Consider the following 22,240-nt stretch of genomic DNA (forward strand, 5'->3'; position numbering starts at 1 on the left):
TCTCCCTGCTGGTTCACTTGCAGCCGCAGCAGCACAAATGCACGTCTGGTTTGCAGCCTCAGATCAGCGTGTGTCTCGCATGTCTGGGCTTTATCTGTATTAGATTGTCCTAAATACATCTGCAACATGAAAGACTGTGTCTGGATTTCATGCAAAAGCGTGTTTTTACATTTGTCTTTGTGTTGCTCGGTGTCACAATTAATTCGACGCTGATGCTCTGAATGAGTAGGTACAAGTTAATTAGATTTGCTTTCTGTTAGGCGACTGCATGTAATTCTCCCTCAAAAACATCTACACGAGCAGAAGGGTGGAAATTGCCAGCTCTGCTTCTCATTCACCTTAAGGTCAACAAAGTTATCTCTTTTGCCTTATGCAGTAGGAATAGTGGAGGAATTTTCAGGGAAAGAAACAGCTATTCAGTCCTTGCATGCTTGAAAGGCTTCTGCAAATAGCAAGGGAGACTGGTGGGCAGCGATGTCTGTTGTGGCCGGAGTGTCGGCATAGGTTTGAATCCATTAGGAGAGCTATGGTAGGTGTTGTCTCACTGAGAACTGGGTCTAGCAATATTAATTTTAAAGACGACCCCAAACCGGATTTTTAAAGGCTTTGTTTTGTTTGGTATTTCGGTAAAGATCAGGCCAGACTTAAGCCTCCTTTGCAGTGGTGCAAACCCAAAAATGGATTTGGGTTTTTGTACTGGTATCTGAAGTTTTGCTCACTCTTCATCATGTGAGATTGGTTACTCTCTGTGCTGCATTCTTAGGCAAACTCTAGTTTTCTTGCACAATCAGTTAGGATGGTGATTTGTATGTGCTGCTATTTTATCTACTAAAAATCAGCAATTCTTGTTAATATTGTGGCAAGGGTGGCTCATCTGATAACTGTTGAACAAGTATTAAAAGGGAAATAAAGTTACCATTCATGTGACCTAACCAAATGTTCCAAACAAGACTCAAAATACCAGGGTCAGTAAGTACAGATATGATGATTATTACTTTAGTTCTAGTATTATTGATACATTGTACCAGACACAGCTTTGCAATCAGTTGCATTTGACATATAATAGAGAATGAGAAATTTTTTTGAGTTTTAAGCAAGAATAATTTTATTTCGAGGGGGCTCTATCACAAGCTGTTTCTACTTTATAAAGCTGTTAAATTCAGTAAATTCATAGTCACGGCACCTGTGAGATTGAGTTTTCTTCTAGGTGAAGAAGCTAAGGCAAAAAGTTGTTACACTTTTTTTAGTTTGAAGTATAAAATTAAGCCACTAAATGCTGTATTTTGCTGGTACTTGAGGGTCTAGTCAAACTTGATCAGGTGTCAGTGGGAATATTCCTATTGACCTTTGTGAAAACAGGACCAATTTCTGGACTGGAGGAGAAGTGAGTAAGTGTTCTTTATCTTCTCTGCTCCCCCTATGAGACTGTCCTGCAATCCTGAAATGATTACCCTGATCTATTTTCTTTAGAGAAAGTCAGGTTAGTCAAACTGCTCTGTAAGTAACACCAGGTGAGGTAATGGCTCGTTCCCTGGCAGCAGCTCTGGATTTCACACCTTTTAAATGTTACATGCATTTGCTCCTTACAGTTGGCAAAAGCCTGACCACGAGCAACTGGACGCTGGAGAAGACAAATTTAGGGACGGTTCACACTGAGTTCATGTATGGTCTTAATTTCAGAGGCCAATTTGCACAATCAGTATGACACCAGATGGAAATTCTTCATTCCTTTTCTCCTGGTGACCCCTTTTTTCCTCTGGGTTTCATCCTTTTTTCTTTGCCCCGTCCCATCCTTTATGGTGCTCCAGTGATGTCTCTGCTCGTATGTGCCTCAGTACCTTAGGGTATATCCTTTCCTGCGCTGCTACCTCAGCTCTCCAAGGTTTTTGAGAGATGAGAAAGGTTTCTTCTCAGCATTCCACAGTCTCTGATGGCTTGTCAGGTTTGGAAACCCTCTGAATCTTGCTTGACAGCATTTTTTATGACTGTGAGACTAGTTATTTTTTCAAAGAGCAGAGTTGCTCTGCAGGACATGCTGACACCTGGATGGATGGTGGGCAGGAAGTCCTGTGCACGGGGTAATGGGAATGGTTCCCGCTGGCAACATTTCTCCTGGGTTTGGCTTTTATTTTCCATCCTGGATAAACTGTAAAATTCTAACTTCACAGGAGCCTTTTGCATCTGCTTTAACTTGAAATAAATGATGTATATTATTTGCCAACTGCTTGGCATGCAAGATTGCACCCAAAATTCCCTGGAAATGCATTATGTGCACTGCGTTACAGCTCCTCTTCCTTTCAATGTGCTGGTGTTGATGCAGATCTGATTTACCCCAAGTGACTGTGGATTTCTTCTAGTCTGAGGCTAGACCCTGACTTAGGGTGACCATGAGCCAGCACTGGGCCCTTGTGGCCAGGAAGGCCAATGGCATCCTGGAGTGTATTAGAAGGGGGGTGGTCAGTAGGTCAGAGAGGTTCTCCTGCCCCTCTACTCTGCCCTGGGGAGACCACACCTAGAATATTGTGTCCAGTTGTGACCCCTCAGTTCCAGCAGGACAGGGAACTGCTGAGAGAGTCCAGCGCAGGGCAACAAAGATGCTGAAGGGAGTGGAGCATCTCCCGTGTGAGGAAAGGCTGAGGGAGCTGGGGCTCTGGAGCTGGGCAAGAGGAGACTGAGGGGTGACCTCATTCATGTTTACAGATATATGAAGGGTGGGTGTCAGGAGGATGGAGCCAGGCTCTTCTCGGTGACAACCAATGGTAGGACAAGGGGTAATGGGTACAAACTGGAACACAAAAAGTTCCACTTAAATTTGAGAAGAAACTTCTTCTCAGTGAGGGTGCCAGAGCCTGGACCAGGCTGCCCAGGGGGGTTGTGGAGTCTCCTTCTCTGCAGACATTCCAACCTGCCTGGACACCTTCCTGTGTAACCTCATCTGGGTGTTCCTGCTCCAGCGGGGGGATTGGACTGGATGAGCTTTTGAGGTCCCTTCCAATCCCTGACATTCTGTGATTCTGTGATTTTGGGCCTTTGGTTTGGAAGCAAAGAAGTTTCTTAGGCAAGACCTCCTCAGCTGTTTTCCTGTGTTCTTATCGCAGCCTCTGCGTGCAAGACCCCGTGCCGTTGACCTTCAGGTCCTGTGTCATCGCCGAAGACTGTGAGATGACGGAGTGGTCCTCATGGAGCCCCTGCTCGCGGACCTGCGGCTGGGGACACCTGTCCCCGGGGTTTCGGAGCCGGCGCCGCGGCGTGCGGAGCGTGGCCGTGGGGGCTGGGAAGCCGTGCCCGGAGCTGGAGGAGAGGGAAGCGTGCAGTGCCGGAGGGAAGGAGCTGCTGCAGCCTTGTCCCAGGTACAGCCGGTGCTTTTACCCTGCTTTGGCGATGTGAGGAAGCCCCGGTTTAACGCCTGGTGTGCAGAGTGAAGCTTCTCCTCACAGTGCCTGTGTGTGGACCGGGTCGCATGTCATGCTTTCTCTCCGTGTCTAAAAGATCATTGATTTGATCTCTGTTAACTATGATTAGTGGTATTATTTATTGTTAGTAATATTCTTGTAAATGCTATTATTGTTATTGCTATTACAATAATTACACTGAAATAATTTTAAATTACACCCGCTACAGTTTATATTTTAAAAATCAAGAGCAGATATTCTTTCCCCCCAGTGGGCTTTTGTACTGATTGCTATTTTGGAGAATTTCCTCAGCTGCACAGAGACTGGGCAGGTCTCCATGCTTGTGCTTTTATTGGTTTAGAAACTGTAATTTTTACATAAGATTTAAGGATTCCACTTCATCTCCCCATAAAAAAATTCCACTCCTCCTTGAGGAAGATGGGAACTGCTCAGAGGTGATTGCTTGGACTCAGCTTCCCTACAGGTATTTCCTGAAGTGGGAAACTTTACAGTCCCTGAGTGCTCACTTGGTTTATGGGAAACTCTGTTCTGACGGAAGGTCAGGATCTTGCCTTTCTGGTCTGCAAATCCACGCCGTTCTGCTTGGCCAGGCTAGTGCAGGGCGTTGCTAGTTTGCTTGGCAAAGAAAAAGAAAATACTGTTTAATTTTTCATGTGACATGTTCTGAGATTGACTGCAAAATGCTTCAAGATTGATAAAATTTTATATGCGTGCAGACAAATCTCCCAGTCTGTGAATACGTTTGTTAAATAGGAGGTCTGCTCAGTGCTCAAGTCATGAGTTTCTGGGGCTTTGCCAGATACTGCCAAAACCTTTGATAAAGTCTTTGCAAGATACATTTCTTAGGAAGGCGTAACCTGTAAAAGTGTCTCTATATCGCTGAGTTCATTCAAAATCAAATGCTGATCATTTTTATGCACCCTGCTAGCAGAAGAGAGAAAGGATATAAAAAAAAATTCTATTGCTTGATTACATCCTACAAAAATGCTCTTACAGAGTGATTTTTTGCTCCTGCCCAAATGCACATCAATTTTAAAGACAATAGATTAACACATTGTCTCGCTGATTTTGTACGGGAGCGTGGGTGCAGGTGACACCTGACGGGGTTAGACTGGCTGGTGGTTAATCAGAGAGAGAACAGGCATGTGTCTGTCCCTAGTTTCTCACTTCTACTTTTTGACATTGCGCTGTATTAAAGTGCAAAGGATTGTAGGGGCTTGGTGTAGAGCCAGGAGAGCCTGGAATGTGAGAACCTGCATAATACTGAAAATTTTCTGGAGGTGTCACTCTTGCAATAGAAGGAAACTTGTTGTCCTTTTGGTGTATCACTGCTATAGCCAGGTTTCATGAGCCTGTGAAATCTTAACCTTCCCCATTCTGCCATACCTGCACTCCTCCAGTGTGAGCTGGGATAAACTGCCTAATAGACTGAGACAGAAAAATAACATTAGATTTACAGACTAACAGAGCCACTGAAAATACTGGGAAAAAAAATATGCACACAAACACACCAGACCAAAACCAACCAACAAAAAAAAAACCAACACCAAAACTCTAGTACTTAGTTATTTTAGGGATGTAATAACTCAAAATGCAGGAGGTGGGCTATGACCTACTCACACTATGCGGTGTTGAGGATAATTTTACAGTAGCACCTGGTTAATAGATTTTGATTTGACCATTCAGTACTGCAGAAGTGAAAAGCTGTAACGTTGCAGTATGTGCTGTGGGTCTGCTGGGCGTAAGGCTGTGCGGACCAGAATTTTGTATTAACGTACAGAAGTCAAATATTGTTGAGTATATTATTTAAGCATCAGCAGCTAGTAAAGGGTGTTATCAGTCCGTGTTATCGTTTACAGGATGGTGGTTTGGTGGTGGTGTTTGGGAATTGATGACCAAGATACTGGATGTACCTCAGACTGGAAAGCAGTAGCTCTCAGCCATAGAGGAATGTAGTGTTAATCTTTATGAAACAATGTAAGAAGTCTTTGATGCTCCTCTTCTCCTTATTTGAGTTTGTTCTCTCTACAGTGTAATACCTAGAAAGATTATGTCTTTTTCCTGTTATATATGTGCTGCCTCATCTGTGGCTTTTCTGAGGCTTACCATACAGTTATCTTTTCTTTCTTCCCCTTACAAGAAGATGATGAATTTAATGAGATTTCACTATCAGCAGTAATCGTCTCTCTCCTTCATTTCTCAGGTCTCAACACAAACTATTGGTTTGTTCTTTCTGACTTGTGTTTGCCTAATCAGATTAGTCTTAGCATATTTTAAGATGAGAGCCCTCTTTACTTTCCCAATTCCTGGAAATATGCTCTTTGCTGTTTTTTTTGTTGATTTAAGACAAGTAGCCTTTCTTTTAGCTTTGTTCCTCAGGCAAGAATTTTCCAAAGCATGTTCCAGGCAGGGCAAAGAAAATGGGTGAGGACACAGACGAGAAAGAGAGCAAGTCTCTGAGCAGAGGAAGGAAGAGAGTTCCGTAGAGGTTGTTTTTTAATGCAGGGACAGTGAGCACCCCATAACTGAATGAAGGCACATCCACTGACACACAAAAGCAGCAGCTCAAGAGACAGCACTTGCAGAGCACTATGCCACATGGCAAGATGGGTGAAGTTATATTCCAGCCTCCTAAAAGGATCCAGAGGGGGGAAAAAATAGCATCAGCCTCAAAACGGCTCTGTTAAGTATTATCTCTGTGTCCACGGCAAGGCTACAAGTTGGAGGTCCCATCATGGGTACATGGCATTTAGTGTAAATTTTCTGTTGAATGGGAAGGCTTTTTAATTTTATGGCTGAAGTTTACAATAACTTCTTTGATCAATATTTTAAATGCAAGAAAATAAAACGGTTTAACTGCATGTAGGACTCCAGAGCTTTGTGCTTTGTTTGACTTTTGGTTGGTTGTTCTGAAGGGATTAGATTAAGCTCTTAAAAAGCTTAAATACATAGGAGGTGATTCTACTTTATTGTGATATAAATTTGGTTTAGTTCAGTTAAAGTCAATGGGTATATACAGGTATAAAACTCGTGTAAGCGCTAAGAGCCTAAGTCCTATAGACTAAAGAGACCAAGAGGTTACTATAAATTGGAAAGATATTGAGTGCTTATTTGCTGCATAGCTGTCACTGAGTCATCAGTTTTAAAACAATGTATTATATCATTTTTATCCTTGATGTGTAGCTTTCATGTTCACTGGGAATAGATAGATTTTCCAGAATTATGATTATGTCTTTAAATCTTTCATTTTGATTGTGGTTGCTATGTTACAAGACAGGGATTTAGAAGAAAAAAACCCTCTTTGCTTTGTTGGAAATTCAAAGCTTTTCAGAAGTTAAATGATGGAAAATGGGAAAGTTTTAAGACCTGATTTTTTCAAAAGGTTTGAGGTTACTGCTGAGATACGGGTGTGATGGTATCACTTTGTAAATGAGGCCCATTATGTGTCCCAATTAAAGATCAAGCATTAGTGCGAAGTAGAAGAGACTTGAAAGGAAATTCAGTGAGCCGTGCTGGTAGGTGGCTGGAGTGACGCTTTGGGAGTTGTAGCAACTCTACTCTTCAGCCCTTTGACCTTCACTGATCTTGAGCACACAACCATGGCCTTGGAACCGCTGGGCAGCTTTGTTGCCTCCCCTCAGCTCCATCCATGGCGAAGCTTTGGTTCTACAGCTCCATGGTGGACACTTCTCCTGCGACTGCACTTGGGATACACCAAGTGCTTACTTTAATGTTTCTAAAGTAGTAGTTTTTGCTTGCCCGTTTCCTTAAGCAGACTGATTTAACTCTCTGAATTCTCGAGGTCCCCATTTGGGACGTTATCTAGCTAACCCTCTAACCATTGGCAATGGGGTCTGTCAGCCTTTGGAAGTAACTAGACCTCCTCTTACACAAACATTATTATCAAAAACTGTAACAAACCTATTAGGAAACCAAAGGGAAAGGCTGAGATTTTTTTTAGCTATAGAAATACGTCTGTAGATAAGCATGGGTCACAGCTAGGACTGTAATTATGTTGAATTTGTGTCAATCTAACTAGAGTTAAAATTAGATGTTAAATCTATTGGCATTTGAAATTGTTGTCAGCAGCAGGTTTTGGCATAGGTATCTTAAGAGTACACTGGAGCTGACAAACTTTGATCCAAATGTATAATGTTCCTTCCAACTCCTGAATTATAACACACTACCTTTTGGGAACAGAGAACAAGGTGGCTGGGTGGCATGGTCCCCTTTAACACTGGTACGGTGAATCTCTGGTATGGTCTGCTCTAGCAACAGAACATCCAAAGTGGTTTTGGTCATCTTTATTCAGTTGGAGAAATCACAGTTGTGTGGTACAACCACTGTGGATATTGTTAATAATGCAAATATTGGCTTGAGGCTGCCAAAGCAACAAAAAAACCCTCAGGTGTTTGCCAGCCAATTGTCTCTCTTTGGCTATTAACAATCTTCTGATTAAATTTAAGTAGAGATTATACAGTTAGTTTCTCTTCTTTAAGTAATGCTAATTCTCCGTGTCTTTAGTGTAGTCCATAGATGGGCAAACCAATACCCAGTATCGGCCACGCTGCTTAAAACCCCGCAGAGAGTCTGGCACGAAGCTGCCGGCGGTCACGGCGTCCACTGGAAAGGTCTCTCGTGAGGTTTGGCGCTCGGTGGGACAGCAATCCCTCGGATACGCTCCTGCTGCAGCGGGCTTGTTAATGGCTGTGAAAATGCGCACTTTCAGACAACTAATGCTCAGGGTCAGGGTTTGTTACCAGAAAACTCTGGACAGCTGAGAGCACGTCCAGCTGGGAAAGAGCAAAATGGGCTGATGGCTTTAAGCTGCTCACAGACGCTGGCCGGAGCACCCGAGAGCTGCTCGTTAAAGACTGATCTGCCACATAGCACCGGATCCACTTTACATATCTAAAGTGTTTTTTTTTTTTTTTTTTTTTTAAAGATTCAGGGACTGATGAAATTTAATTATCTCTGAGCTCAGATTTAGTTATTTTGCATAATTTTAATCACCGCTAGCCCAGTTTTCATAGGTGTTAACTCCCACAGCTCACGCTGAATAGGAGAAGCAGGTGCTCTCACACCTCTGCAAATGACTCTTTAGGATCCAGAGGTCACGGCTGACTACCTAAGCCAGATACTGACGATCACTTTTTCTTTAGCCACTTATTCTTTTAAGAAATACTTCCCTAAACCGACTATTTCCGTGGCTACAGAAAGGTGTGTGTGTTCTATATTTAAGCTTCTAGTTTTGAAAGTGTATACCTGAAGAGCACAATGTCCTGAAGTGGTGAGGAGGAGGAATCCTCTTCACCTGATGTTTGATGAAGAGCAATTTTCATTGCCTTTATTATAAGAGCAAGGCTGCATTTAACACTGCAGGGCCAAGAAATGCAATTAGGAATTGCCAGAATGAACTACTAGAAGAAAAAATTCATGGCTGTGCTTTATATGTTGTGTGAGTACAGGTATTTCATGCTTGTCATGTGAAAGGTGTGTTCTTTATTGTTTTCTCTGTTGGTAATAAACCCTGTGAGTGAATCCGCATTTGCACATGATACTGTATATTATTTAAGAGAGCACGACAGCTCACCTGAAAAGTACCTGTAAATTAAAGGTAATTGGCAGTACTCACAAATGTTTCCCACGAGCACGTTACAAAATTCATAAGTGCTTTGTGGCTAGAAATCATTCTTATGCACATATTTACAATGTAAGAAGTTAAGAGGACATTGATGTGTGCTCAGGCAAGGTAACGTATTTATTTGCCATATAATTTTGAGATGCATATTTCTATGCCGCAGCTGTAGTCAGGAGCAGGTACTTGCTATGGAGAATACGCAGAATTACAATGTGGAAGTGTTTTCTGCTACGGTGCCCCATTGCTTTTGAGCAGACAGTGATCAGTCGGCAGGTTAACAAACATACGTAGCTTTAACAACCGTGGATCTGCCCTAAGAGGAGAGAGCATTTATCTTGAGGGTAAAAGAAGGAAATTACTTTACATCGTTTACATTACACAAAATTGTATGGAAAAAGTAAACTATGAAATTGAGAGGAGCAAAGGAATAAAGCGGCAGAAGTTTGAACAGATTGGTTATAAAAGCAGTGTTGCCTAAGGTTTGTGTTCGGGATGCTGGAGAAAGACTTCAGTTTCTTATTTACTCCACTGGTACTATGACCTGTGAATCAAAATGAATTATGCCTGTGAAAACTGTTGAATTAGAAACATGCTCTGCATTTTCAGACATTATGGGCAAGTAATATTTGCTTTGCGCTGATACACAATACCATTTTCCCTATAGTTTTAAGAACTTCCCGGCATTTAGACTGGTTCATACCAATGACCATTGTCTGTGCAGCATTCCCGTATCTGTGTTATCCTTCCCTGAAAACCATTAATGTTCCATAGGTGTGAAGCGAATATACAATGAAAATATTTGTATCTATAGCTTACTTTGTATCACAGCTTCTGGAAACCAAAACGAGAGAACTCAGTTACTTCAGCCAGGCCCTTGTAGGAGTCGGTAGCACCCTGGGCGTTTATAAAGCTGTCACCTGGAGAAGAGCTGCCCAGTGCTTGGGGCTCTGGTGATGTATGTGGGGCTTTAGCTATTAAGTGCATTTCAGAGTGAGGTGTTCAGCTCTTGGCAGAGAGAGGTGGTTTAGTGGTTTGAGCCACATGTTTGAAAACTAGTTTTTGCACTTAATCGAACCTCTTAATCTTCATTCCCTCTTTGCACCCGGCACAAAGGGTTTGTCAGGATGATTTAGTGTTTCGGAATGCTTCGGAGATTAGTGCTGGGTGAAAAATTTTACACAAGTACTCCAGACAAATAACAAATACTTAACCTTTGTAAATTTAACATTCAAAACGTTTCAGAACATTCCCTGTTTTGAACTGGGAAGCGATGCTATAAAGATGAAACCAGTTGTATTTTGTCATCTAATGAAGTACCACTCCCTCACTCATAGTCTTTTCAAAAACTTGTTTTACCTGGTCTCTTTTGTTTCCAAAGGTTTGCCTGGAGAACTTCTGAATGGAAAGCTTGCCAGGTGTCTCTCCTCCTTGACCAGCAGGACCCTCGCCATCACGCGCATGTTGGCCTTTGTGGAGGTGGCGTTCAAACCCGGGAGGTCTACTGCGCCCAAATCGCCGTAGAATTCGGGATGCACCGGCTGAAGGAAGGTTTGTGTAGGGTCTTTCTGAATTGGTTGGCCAAAGGAGATCTGCGTAAAAGAAATGTAGGAGTCATCAGTAGGCTTTGCTAGCAATGCCCTCATGGTATCCGTGCTTACACAGGGAGGTGTTACCATGGCAGGGGCAGGAGATCATGGTCCTCAGGGCCCTGAGGACCTGCCAGGAGCCACAAGCCTCTGCAGTGAGCTGCTGTCAGTTCTGTAGGTGTGCTTGTATGGCAGGATTTCAAGGGATAAAGGAGATAAATTTTGCTTGGAGTTGAGTTTTCTTCTTTCGTATGTAAGGTAGTCCAGCCCCTTGGTAGCTGAATCCATTTATCTGTGGTTTTGGTCCTGGTTTAGAGTATAAAAAAGATGTCACACTCCATTCCTGATATGGCTCTAGCCTCTGCTGCAGATTGATACACAATCTTTCTTGTGATTTGAAGGGGAAAGCAAAAATAATATTGTCACAACTTCTGAGCAGACAGACGGTTTTTGGACTCTGGAAGTGAGTTATTTTTCTTTTATAGGAATAATGAGTAGATACAGATACATGATGAATAATTCATCTTAGGCTGTTTTATTTACTCTGTGTAGTGCTCTTGCAGAATATGTTTTTGAGCAGAGATGTAAGATAATAAGAACACAATATCATATCTTAGATTTATTTACTTACAGAGGCAAAGCAAATGTTTCCTGGACACCCGGTGTGTCCTGGCATCCCACACAGACTGAGATTACAGAAAACTAGGCCCTTTTTAATTTTTACTGAGTCCATGCATAGTTTCTGCTTCACCTCTCCCAAACATCTGGCACTACCTTGCTCTCCCGACACAACCCCCGTTCTGTTGTTCTGCACAAATATGTGATGCACATGACTTTCAAAGTAAGAAAAGCGCTGTTGATGGGAGGTGTTTAGTATTTCTGGACAGTCTTAATCCTTCTGACTGCTTCTGTGGTCCATGCAGCTGTTGTACAGCAAGTTGGGGAGCAGCAAGCTGTAGCTGACTTCATTCACGCTTCTTTATTCTTTTTCAGTGCTGCGAATTACTCAAGAAGGTTAGAGGGATGCATCCGAAACCCTTACGCTAGCAGAATTTGTAACAGAATTGGTGCTATACATTCACTGTGTGATCACTTGCAGGTTTTCCGTTGTTCAAAATTCTTAAAAATTACAAGCCCTTCCTCCCTCAACAGAAAGAAAACACTGGGGTACCTCTTCCTTGTTTTCATGCTTCTAACTCTGCCATTTTTAAAATGAAGGAATTTTCATATAGGCAACTAAAACCCCAAATGTTCAGAGCAGTTGTGCAAGGTATAAATTATTAGTGCTGTTCCAAGGCAGTAATGCAGATTTGAAGTTGTCCTTAGAAAGTGAGAACTCCATCTACAGATGTCCATGTAGTCACATCCAGATATAAAGAGGGAAAGATTTCCCTGTTATCCCTCCTTATCCAGTAACATTCAGTGTGTCTCATTTACTAGCTCATCAGTTTTTGTTCTTTGAATAAATAAGGAATGACATCTTTTCTGGCCTCACTTCTGGCGATCTGAACTGATAAAATACTTTTATTCATCACTAGGGCATCTGGTATTTTTTTTGACGATAGGGAGAAGGTAGGGAAGTTAATCCTTCTATGTATAAACAAATATAGATCCTAATTGCTGCCATCAAAAGTACAGTAGTTTTTCTGTCTTCACCTCTCGAGTGTCTTTAAAGGGATCATTCAGGAATGAAATAAGCGAGTCTAATAGGATATGACCATCCATCACAGTTGTTATTCTTCTGGTTACTTCCAACGAGAATTTGGACCTAGGCCCAATGACATACGTGAAGGAAGATTTTTGTCCTGTGGTCCCTCCAACAGCGTTCTTGGATGAAATATGTTGAATCCTAGTTGGAGACAGGTACCATCTGTGATGTATTTACACATATTGCTCAAATCTATTTTATCCCCCAAGGATATCTCTCCCATTTTTCGTTTGCTCAGTCTTCCCATCTATTTCTTCTTTTATTAAAATGTGTATATTTAGAAAGGGAGCCCCTGTTTTCCTGAGTCCCTATATATCAGTTATTCAGAAGGTTAAGTCTGCTGAAATCTTTCTATATTTTGATTATAAAGTTCCAGCTTGAAGAAACAGAAAACTTTCACTCAGGTATTACTTTCCAAAACACATAGGTAAGATTTCCTATCTTTCTCCCATAAGAGGTGACCTAGCTAAGAATCCCTGTCTTGATCCAAGTTATATATATATATTTTTTAGACCTTAAGGAGGAAGTTCATACTTTTAACATGGGTGATGAGTATTTGGAAGCAGGTGGTATTCCGATCTTTGAAGTCCTTTGTAACGTTCTTGCATTCTGAGACTCTTACATCTAGATGAAGCTGTCAGGGAACATTGGGTAAATGTGTAAAGTGTTGTGTCATTCAGGTATCTGTATTTCTATATATGTAGCCAAACCACTGTATAGACACCCAAGTTTAGAGACTGCTATTTTTAACATAAGCTATTCTGTCCTTGGAATCTACATCTCTACTCAGTGGTGAGGCTTTTACTAATTTAGACTGAACTTTAACATAATTAGCGTTAAATAGATCCTTGTGTTTTTCCTTTAAGTGTCTCATTGAATTTTAATACATTTAAATTTATAACGCTTAATTTTCACAGAGAGGTGGTCATCTAATACTTCAAGTTTGTCATTATTCTTTTGATATCCAGAGATGGAAGCAGCAAATCTACATGTTTGAAATTATGTTGCTTTTAAGGAGGAGACAAATTTTGCACAAGAAATAGCATAGAATGTGCAAGTGAGCTATTAATGCCCATCTGCCCTTTCTGCCCTTCATCTCTGAATGCTCCTTGATCCCTGTTCTGGACATCCCGTGTCTGGAACAAACTGTAGACATGGTGGTGGTTACCTGTCTTCATACCTCTTTTTATTATAAATCTGTTCGCTTATTTAGAAACTCTCTTCAATAAAGCAGAAATGCAGATCCTCAATTTATTTTCAAAGCCAGACACTGCTAACATGGGACACATATATTTTCCTCTCTTTTGGAAGTGGGTTTTTCTGGATTGAGAGAAGATTTTTGTGACTGTTGATTTTATAAAATGTTATTTGAAATGTGTTTTCCCACAATAAATTTTAATTAATCTGAGCAAACATCACTCACTAACAACCCCCAGTGTACCAACAAAAAAGACATTTGGTAAAAGTATGGAAGAACATTGTGTGATGATCGGTTTATGAAATCTCTGTTCTTGTTTGGCAGTACAAGTGTCCTCTCAGTCACAATTAATAAGTCCAATAATATGGGAATTTAATTCCTTGTAGAGTCTAGGAATGGTATCTGTGTTTATGTTCAAACAATTAATAAATGATGTTTCTACATTTAATCTTCTTCCTTTTTACCTTCTCTCCTAAAGGCCAGGGAGTGTCCTTTTGTTTTCTAATTAACTTTTGCCTTTCGGATTTATCTAGAGACTGTAACTCTTTATGTGTATTATGGGGATGGCATCCTTTATACAATTCTCCAGAAGCTTCTGCTCTCTTCTCTGAACCAGTTCCCTACTGTCCCCAGTGACTGGGAATTGCTCTTCTCTCCCTATTTTCTGTAGCTTTCTAACTAGGGATCTGCCTGCCCTGTCATTCTTCCGGAAAGTTTGTGCCTTATATATCTTGACGTTTTTTCTTTTTTACTCGTTTGAATGAGATCCAATTTACCTCTCGCTTTCAGAGTTTTCTTATAATGTTTTTTGGAGCCTGTCTGCTTAAGTTTTAATTATAGGACTGAAAAGACCTTTGTGAAATGCTGTTCTTCCTTGACTCTTTATTGTTTATCCGGCGTAGTTAAACTTAGCTAATAAAATCTATCTCTTATTACCATCTCACCAGCAAGTCATTGCAGTTTCCTATCTTCTTAATCTTGGTTATTTTCCCTCTGAAAATCCATTAAATTCTCATACCTGCACAAGGTTCTAAAGTTTTGTTTGCTTTTTTTCCTTAGCGAGTGTCTCCATCATATTTGTCTCTATATGTTTATTTTTATTTGATCCTGTATTTCAGTAGCAGGTATGTGAAGCAGTTGTACCTTTGATATTCTTAGAGACCTTTTAGTGCAAGACTATTTCTTAGAGAAGTCTTCATTACTTTTAAACCCCTCTTTCCTTTGAGAGATATTCAACACTCACCTATTAGTAAACATACTTTTTGTCTTACTTAATCCACTGTAGTTCACCAGTCAATACCCATGTTTCTTTATTTTCAGGATGCAATTCCACCTGATTCACCTTACATCAGACTTCTTATAAACTTGTGTATCACCAGCTGTAGCAGCAAAAACTCTGTTAATCTGTTTACAATTCAAGACTCAGTAAATACTCAAGTATCTTTTCAGGTCTAATGGTTCTTTTCTGATCCATCCCTCTGTGTATTCCCCTATGTATTTTTGTTTCACAAGCCACTTTACTGACAGAATCCCCAAATGGTCTGAAGTGAGAGTTTTCCCCTACGCTTTCATCTATGTCCTATTTGTACGGGTCTCAAAATGATATTTTTGTGGTCATTATCCTTTCTTGTTTTCCACAAAGTATTGAGCTGTCTCCTTACTTCCGATAGACAAAAATGTCTAATCCTTTCTTATCTGATGAGTGAACTTTTCAGACTGTTCTTAATTCCCATGTGGGAGATGTTTTGGCACTGTATTTTATTTTCCAGAAATTAGTGCCTCTTTGGAGTTGCATCGAGATGAATTTGAGGACTCCTTTAATTCATATCTTGTATTCTTCTCTATTTTTTCTCATCCCTTTCTTTCTGCCCTTTTGTCTTTTTTAGCTCTAAAATATGCAGGTTTGCTTTCTTTGCTCTGTACGCTCTGCTTCCTAATGAGGGTACCACATCTTTTCCCTGCAAATTCTTTGTTCTGGTCTGAATCATGATCTTCCAGTGCGTGTCTTCTGGGGGATTAATGTTTCAAATTGGTACATGTGGCAGCTGTTCAATAAACTATGGAAGTATTTGCAGGAAGAGAAAAGCACCAACGAAGAGTCCTGTTGGAAGGTGCCACCGTCTCCTTGGTCTTGTGAGCCACCCACTCTTTAGCAACAGTAAGTTGGTTGTGCAGGTTGTTGTTGTTTGTGGCTGTTCCCATCCTGCGTATTTATTGGGAAGAGACTGTGCTGATGGAGATAAGCTGCCTGTAGGAGTTAGTGTGGGATATGCACTGTTGGAATGGATATGAACCCTGTGTGGAGTACAAGCCCAATATTAAACGCGTGCTGTTTTTTTTCTTTTCAAATTTATGCTGGTGAAGCTGCAGGAATGAGAAGATTGATTTACTCTACGGAAATTAGAATTTAGGGACTTTGATGTTTAAATCCTGTTGTCCTGTTCTGGTTTATGAAATGGAAAAGGAATAGGTTAGAATATATTAGTAATGAGAAAACTCGACTAGGACCATAGCGGGGAGAGAACTGATGGTCAGCAGTGGTGTGAAAAAAGCTTTGTTCGACTGGCTCGTGGTCCAGCAACACGAGCATCCAGCCCGGGGCTCAGTTGACTGGAATCACAGAAACCATGTTCTCAGATGGAAGAAATCCCCCCTAAGGATCCCAGTCATCCCAAACTAGTTATTTATCATTGGGATGACCCAACTGGCTTGAAAAGATGAGAAATACACCTCTGAAGTGTAAAATATATTCCGGCGAGTCTGCAACAGATTTATATTGCTTGGATGCTGAGTTATTGATCTGTAAGCTCACCAAATGCTGGCCAGAATTTACGAGATACAACTCACATAATGGAAAAATAAATATGTAACAGCTGGCTTCTTCGGGGGGAAACCCTTTAGAAGCAAGAGAGGAAATGATTTTGTTCAGATTGTTGCGGTGCTTGACAGTAGTGTTTAAATGTCTGCTTCAAAAATTTTAGTTTGAATCCATTAGAGAAAAAAAACATTTACCCTAATGTCTTTTAGAGGTGTAATATTAAGTTCTCTCATGTCTAGAAACTAATCAAAGTAAAATGAAGAGAATAATATATAAAAAGACTTCGACAGTGAAGGAAGCGTGCCTTCTAAAAGGTGCCTTATAAAGAATATGCCGTTTTTGTCAACAAGCTATTTGATATGACCATGAAATATTTATCCCTTTATAAATAATTTTGTTTATATATCTGGCTTTGGTACGCAGTAAATAATATGCTGCCCAATCAGTTCACATGAGATGCTAGGATTTAGTTCAAGGTTTTATCTTTGAAAGTTAAGATTTTAATTGCATTTGTGTTTTTGTCATTATTTCCTGCCAGTGGAACTGAATTAATTTTATTCAAAACAGTGACGGTTTGCTCTGAGTAATTTTGTCCTGTTGTCCTGTTGTTATGGGATTGGGGAGCTGCATTGTGTTCAAACAATTATGTTGAGTCAGATGAAAACTAAAAAGATTTGTATGTATGAGGCTACACCACAAACTGGGACACTGGGGAGAGATAACGAAGCCAGTGGTGGCTGGGCTGGTCCTGGAACAGGAGGCATTTGGGATAAATTGAGCTTGTTAACTTTGGGCCAGCTCTGCAAGGAGCAGCCCTGCTGCTTTCAGGATCTGAACTGGCGTGGCCATGCCATGAGAGGATGAGTTTAGCGTGTCACTGGCTTCACTTGGGGCCACCTGTGCCACGTCCCAGTGTCACAGACACATCCATCGTGGTGCTTTTCTCTTGGTACCAGGATTCCTGCAGTAGTGTGGCATTCATTTCTGCTCCTTGGTGCACCTTCTGTTGAGTGAATGCTAAACTTAGCGACAGGCAAAGTTCAACCTCTTACGAGACATCCGTGAAGTATATCACAGAATCACAGACTAGTTGGGGTTGAAGGGACCTCTGGAGATCATCCAGTCCAACCCACCTGCTAAAGCAGGTTCACCGGAGCAGATCACACAGGAAGGTGTCCAGGTGGGTTTGAATGTCTCCAGAGAAGGAGACTCCACAGCCTCTCTGGGCAGCCTGTTCCAGGCTCTGGCACCTCAAAATAAAGAAGTTTCTCCTCATATTCAGGTGGAACCTCCTGTGCCTCAGTCTGTGCCCATTGCCCCTCATCCTGTCATTGGGCACCACTGACAGGAGTCTGGTCCATCCTCTTGACACCCACCCTCAAGATATTTATAAACACTGATGAGATCCCCTCTCACCGTCTCTTCTCCAGGCTGGACAGACCCAGTGCTCTCAGTCTCTCCTAATAAGAAAGATGCTCCAGGCCCCTCATCATATTCGTATCTCACCGCTGGACTGCCTCCAGTAATCCCTTGTCCTTCTTAAACTGGGGAGCCCAGAACTGGACACAGAACTCCAGATGTGGCCACCTGTGGGGTTTCTTCCCTGTTTTCCTTGTGGCTTTTCTCAGCCTCTCTGGTGGTCTGTCCCAGTGATGTCCAACATCTGCTGGCCTTTTCTGGACAACAGCCAGCAAAGTTCAAACATGCTGGAGACTCCTCTCTTTTTTTTCCCCCATCATTGCGTTTGCTGGCGTCCCAACATCCCTGTTGCCTCTGTGTTTTTTCCTGGACGCCCTTAATGACTTGTCACCTCTGGTCTGCTCAGTCGTGTGCCAGTGGGACACCCGTGCTCACTCTGTTTGTCAGATCATAGAATATCTCGATTTGAAGGGTCGTCAAGTCCAACTCAGTCTGCAGTTTCTATCGATAATCTTTACCAATTCTGCTGTGGTGTAACAACACAACATCCCAATTGGGATCAGGATCCAGTTCCCCAGCACAGGATATGGACACAGGAAAACTTCCTATTCCATGAAGTGCTAATAGCCTGTGCCACTTTAATAAAATTGTGAGGTTCTTTATTGTCCTGGAATACATTAAACCATTGTTGCTCTTGGCAATCCGCTATTAACCCTCTTTCATGCTGTGATTAGCCTTCTATTCATACTTTGTTTCTTGTCTATTAAATAGATTTTAATTGAAAATAGGACTCCAACTTTGTGCCTTGTGGCTTCAAAGCTAATTGATTCTTCTTAGAAGCATAAAGACACCTTTTCCACCAGGCATGGGGCGCTTGAAGCTTTTTAATGGAGAGAGGGACTGGACTAAGGTCGGTGCTGTTTCCGGGCTGATAAAATTACATTCACCACTTCTCCTTTGTCTAATCTTTTGTTTTTGCTACAAAAACAAGTCCTTCAGGTTAGAGAAATTACTTACAAATGTTGTGTTGGTTTATCCGTATTATGTTTTACACATGTAGGTGTTTTTAGAACACAACTCATTCCTTTGTGATTTTCTCAGGTAATTTCCCTTAGTATTGATCCAAGTGTCTTTGGTTTTTAAGTCCTGGCAAAGGCAAAAGTAAAAACTTTTACAAAGATATACCATCCCTTTCTTTTACCTTGGCAATTACTAATTTGGCTTAGTTTTGCCAAAATGTATGGTAAACAACTGTATTTATTGCCTTGAGAATTAAATATTAGCTAAAATGTGGCTGCACCAGTATATAAGAGGCAGTCCTGATATTCTTTGTGTCTATTCCAGATTTGTTAGTGATATTCAGAAATGTCTTATTCAGGTATTATCATCAGAAATGTTCATTGTCAAAAGGAAGTGAAGGTCCAGGAAAAAAAGTGTTATTTACCTCCCGAGGAGTGGAAAACTAAATTTGAAAGGAATTGCTACAACCAAAATACCATCCTATACGTTTCTCCCTCTGTCTGGTCATCATTGCTTTTTAACATAGTGTTGGTATGTAGGCCTGCAAGTATGTGTCCATATGACTGCAGTCATAGAGAATTTGTTTATTGGCTTAAAATTGCCGTATGGAAATAGTCATATCGGAGCCGATTTCCTCTTCCACTCTTCCGCCAAATCACTAGCTCAGTCAAAATATATAAGGAAACAAGATACTTTAGAACCCAATTTATTATCTCCTGCTGGTAGCAATAATCTGAAAATAACAGCAAATAGTAAAATTCAAACTTGCGGCAGACACTGGTGCTGGGAACAGCTGTAGTCACATTTATAAAGGATAGATCCAATATAACAGCTATAGAAATGTGCAATGTTTCAGAGGCTCTCAGATTAGTACTTGATTGCTTTTTCTCGTTTGTTCTATAGATTGGGAAGAACACAGGATTTTAAAAGGTATGAACAAGTGTAATAAATAAGCTGCTACTTGAATCAGAGATATTGCTTCCCCCCTCACTCTTCCCTAATGTCTGCCTTTCCCTTTTCCCCCAAAAAGTGGATAAGATTTTTTTCCGAGGAAAATAGTTACACAAAAAGCACTTTTTCTATATGAGTGTATGCAAATGCTATTACAAAGGCAATTATTGAGCAAAATGGGAAGGCTGTCCAGTACGTAAAGACGGTCCTAGCAGCTGTGTTTGTTTATCACAGACATAATGTGAGGATTTTTTCCTGAACAAGGCATCCCCAGCCAAGCTTTCTGCACCTTTATGGATTCTGAAGTGTGTGAGAATTTTGGCATTTAAAAGGTTCACAGGAAAAACCCACCTTATTGTTCATGGGGAAAAAAAAAAACGAGAGGTATTTATTAGAGTATGAAAGAATAGCAATAGAAAATCACATCAAGCTTTTAAATAAAACTGATGGAAATCAGAGCTGTCAATCAAATGTCTGAAGAAGGGATGAAACTCTCTTATAGAGGAACCTGCTGGTCCACCCAGTCCCTCTGGCGATCGTGCTGGAAGTTGTGACCCTTTATACCTGCCTGGTTTTGGAAAGGGATGCTATTACATATGCATTTATTAATGCAGCTTGCCTTTTTCTGTTCTTGTCTTATTCCTGAAGACTTTCAGTGGAGGATCGTAGTCAATATAGAGAGATTATAAAGTGACACAGACCTAGAATATATTTGGATATTTGATTAAAGTAGTCTGTGTATTTTCTGATCTACATTTTTCAGAGTATATAGAATTACTTAAGAAAGTGAGTAACCAAGCAGTCTTGTTCCAGAGACAAGTAGGAATTTGGTCCTGGGGAAAAAAGCTCCTAATGCTGGAATTAGATGAGGCATCAGCCCAAGGGAGGAAGAGGAGCAGGAAGGTGGTTGGCAGGGAGAGGAAGGCAGGGATTCCCTCCAGAGTAGGGAGGAATCTTCTGTGAGTCCAGGATGGCTGGTAAGCTCAGCCTACCAACAAAACCCTGCTCCTTTAACGCTTCGTAACACATTTTTCTTGTTTTTCTTTTATCCAAACTGAGCTTAAAGTACACTTGGCACCGCTGCTCATAGCTGGTTTGTTTCCAAGGCAGGAGAACCAACCTGCTTTATTGAGATTTATCCAGATTTAAATGGGTCAGTTGCAATATCGAAACAATCTACAAATCAGTGAGGAAGAAAGAGCCATTGCTAATGATGATGCCTTGAGTTAGAGCGGAGTAGGACTGGACTTTATTCCCCGAGTTGACCATATGGACCCAAGTTTATTTCCTTTCATTCCTTCAAGTGAAATCTCCAGAAATGATACAGTTCTGCAAAGCTTGATGCTGAAAGGCAGGGTAAGCCATACATGAGCCTTCTGGCTAAAATACATACTCTTATCCCTAAAACTCAAATATTTATCTCATTCTGTCATTTCACTTGCAAGGTCTCTAGAAAAGGTCTGTTTATTTTACCGTTCAGGTGAACTGGATTTATTCCACCCTGCTGTAATCTCTAAGTGAACATGTCAGAGGCCTTATGGTGCCTCAGAGTGGTCTTTGTTACTAACATATGATCTTTCAGGCTAGGATTAAATCACAGCTGTTGTTTAATCCTGTTATTCCGATGAGCTGGAACCATAAGCACTGATATTGGTCTCAAGTCTCAGTTTCAGGATGTGCAAATCAAAATTTACTGAGATTTTGAGCACGGAAGTCTTCTGCTTAAAAAGAAAAAGTGCTTTTCTTCAAATGATTCATTTTAAAGAAAATGGTGAAGTGTCAGAAAAAGAAAAGATTACTCATATATTGGGCATATTTTTATAAATTCTTTTCAAGTTGATTCCATGCATGGAAGCAAAGGAAATAGACATTAAAAATAAAAATGAGCATAAAGCAAACTCAGTAGCTATGAAAATTAATGAATTCTTGGTAATACCATGGCAGAGTAAACTCAAACAGGCCTTTGCCTTTTGAAAGACTGCTTTGATATTGATTTATCTAAAGAGACAGCCAAATTCAGCCCATAATGTAATTAAAATGCAATATCATATAATGACTCAGAAGACAGATTTAAGAGTCTTTCCCCTTCTTTTCCTTTCTCCCTCTGCCCCGAATAAAAAGGCGAGAGAAATTAATCGAAAGTAGAAATCTGTTATGATAAATGAAAATACAAAGGGAATCAGCTTTCTGAATTTATTGTCGGTATCAATTAAACTGATGCTTGGCAGGGTTTGGGCTCGGCTGGTCTCTTGGAAGAAGAAGTTTGGAGATCCATGCCTGCCTCGGGTACAGCAAACTCAAGTACTTGTCTCGCCTCCCAGGCAGGAAAGGTGCTTTCTGCATGTGTCTCTGAAAAAAAACGAGAGCTCTGCTCAATTTTAGTGAAGAAATTTGAAAGGTCTGGACTCTGCATCTGTCATCTAGAGGTGGCAGCAGGTGCGGAACAGGAACCCTGGCCCAAGTTGGCCAGAGAGGTGGTGGATGAA

The 22,240-nt window shown here is 41.0% G+C and overlaps 1 protein-coding gene across 1 annotated transcript in view; it reads left to right on the forward strand.

Moving 5' to 3' along the window:
* The window catches only part of THSD7B (thrombospondin type 1 domain containing 7B), a gene marked incomplete at its 5' end in the record, with an annotated part of 264,182 nt that overhangs the window by 60,867 nt on the left and 181,075 nt on the right, over positions 1-22,240 (forward strand). The window contains 2 exons of the mRNA XM_082055441.1: positions 3,099-3,350; positions 10,433-10,602. Of these exons, the coding sequence (XP_081911567.1) occupies positions 3,099-3,350; positions 10,433-10,602 (422 nt within the window). The remainder of the gene's footprint in view (positions 1-3,098; positions 3,351-10,432; positions 10,603-22,240) is intronic.

Source organism: Streptopelia decaocto (genome assembly GCF_964273445.1).
Source record: "Streptopelia decaocto genome assembly, chromosome: 6".
In the NCBI taxonomy this organism is placed as follows: domain Eukaryota; kingdom Metazoa; phylum Chordata; class Aves; order Columbiformes; family Columbidae; genus Streptopelia; species Streptopelia decaocto.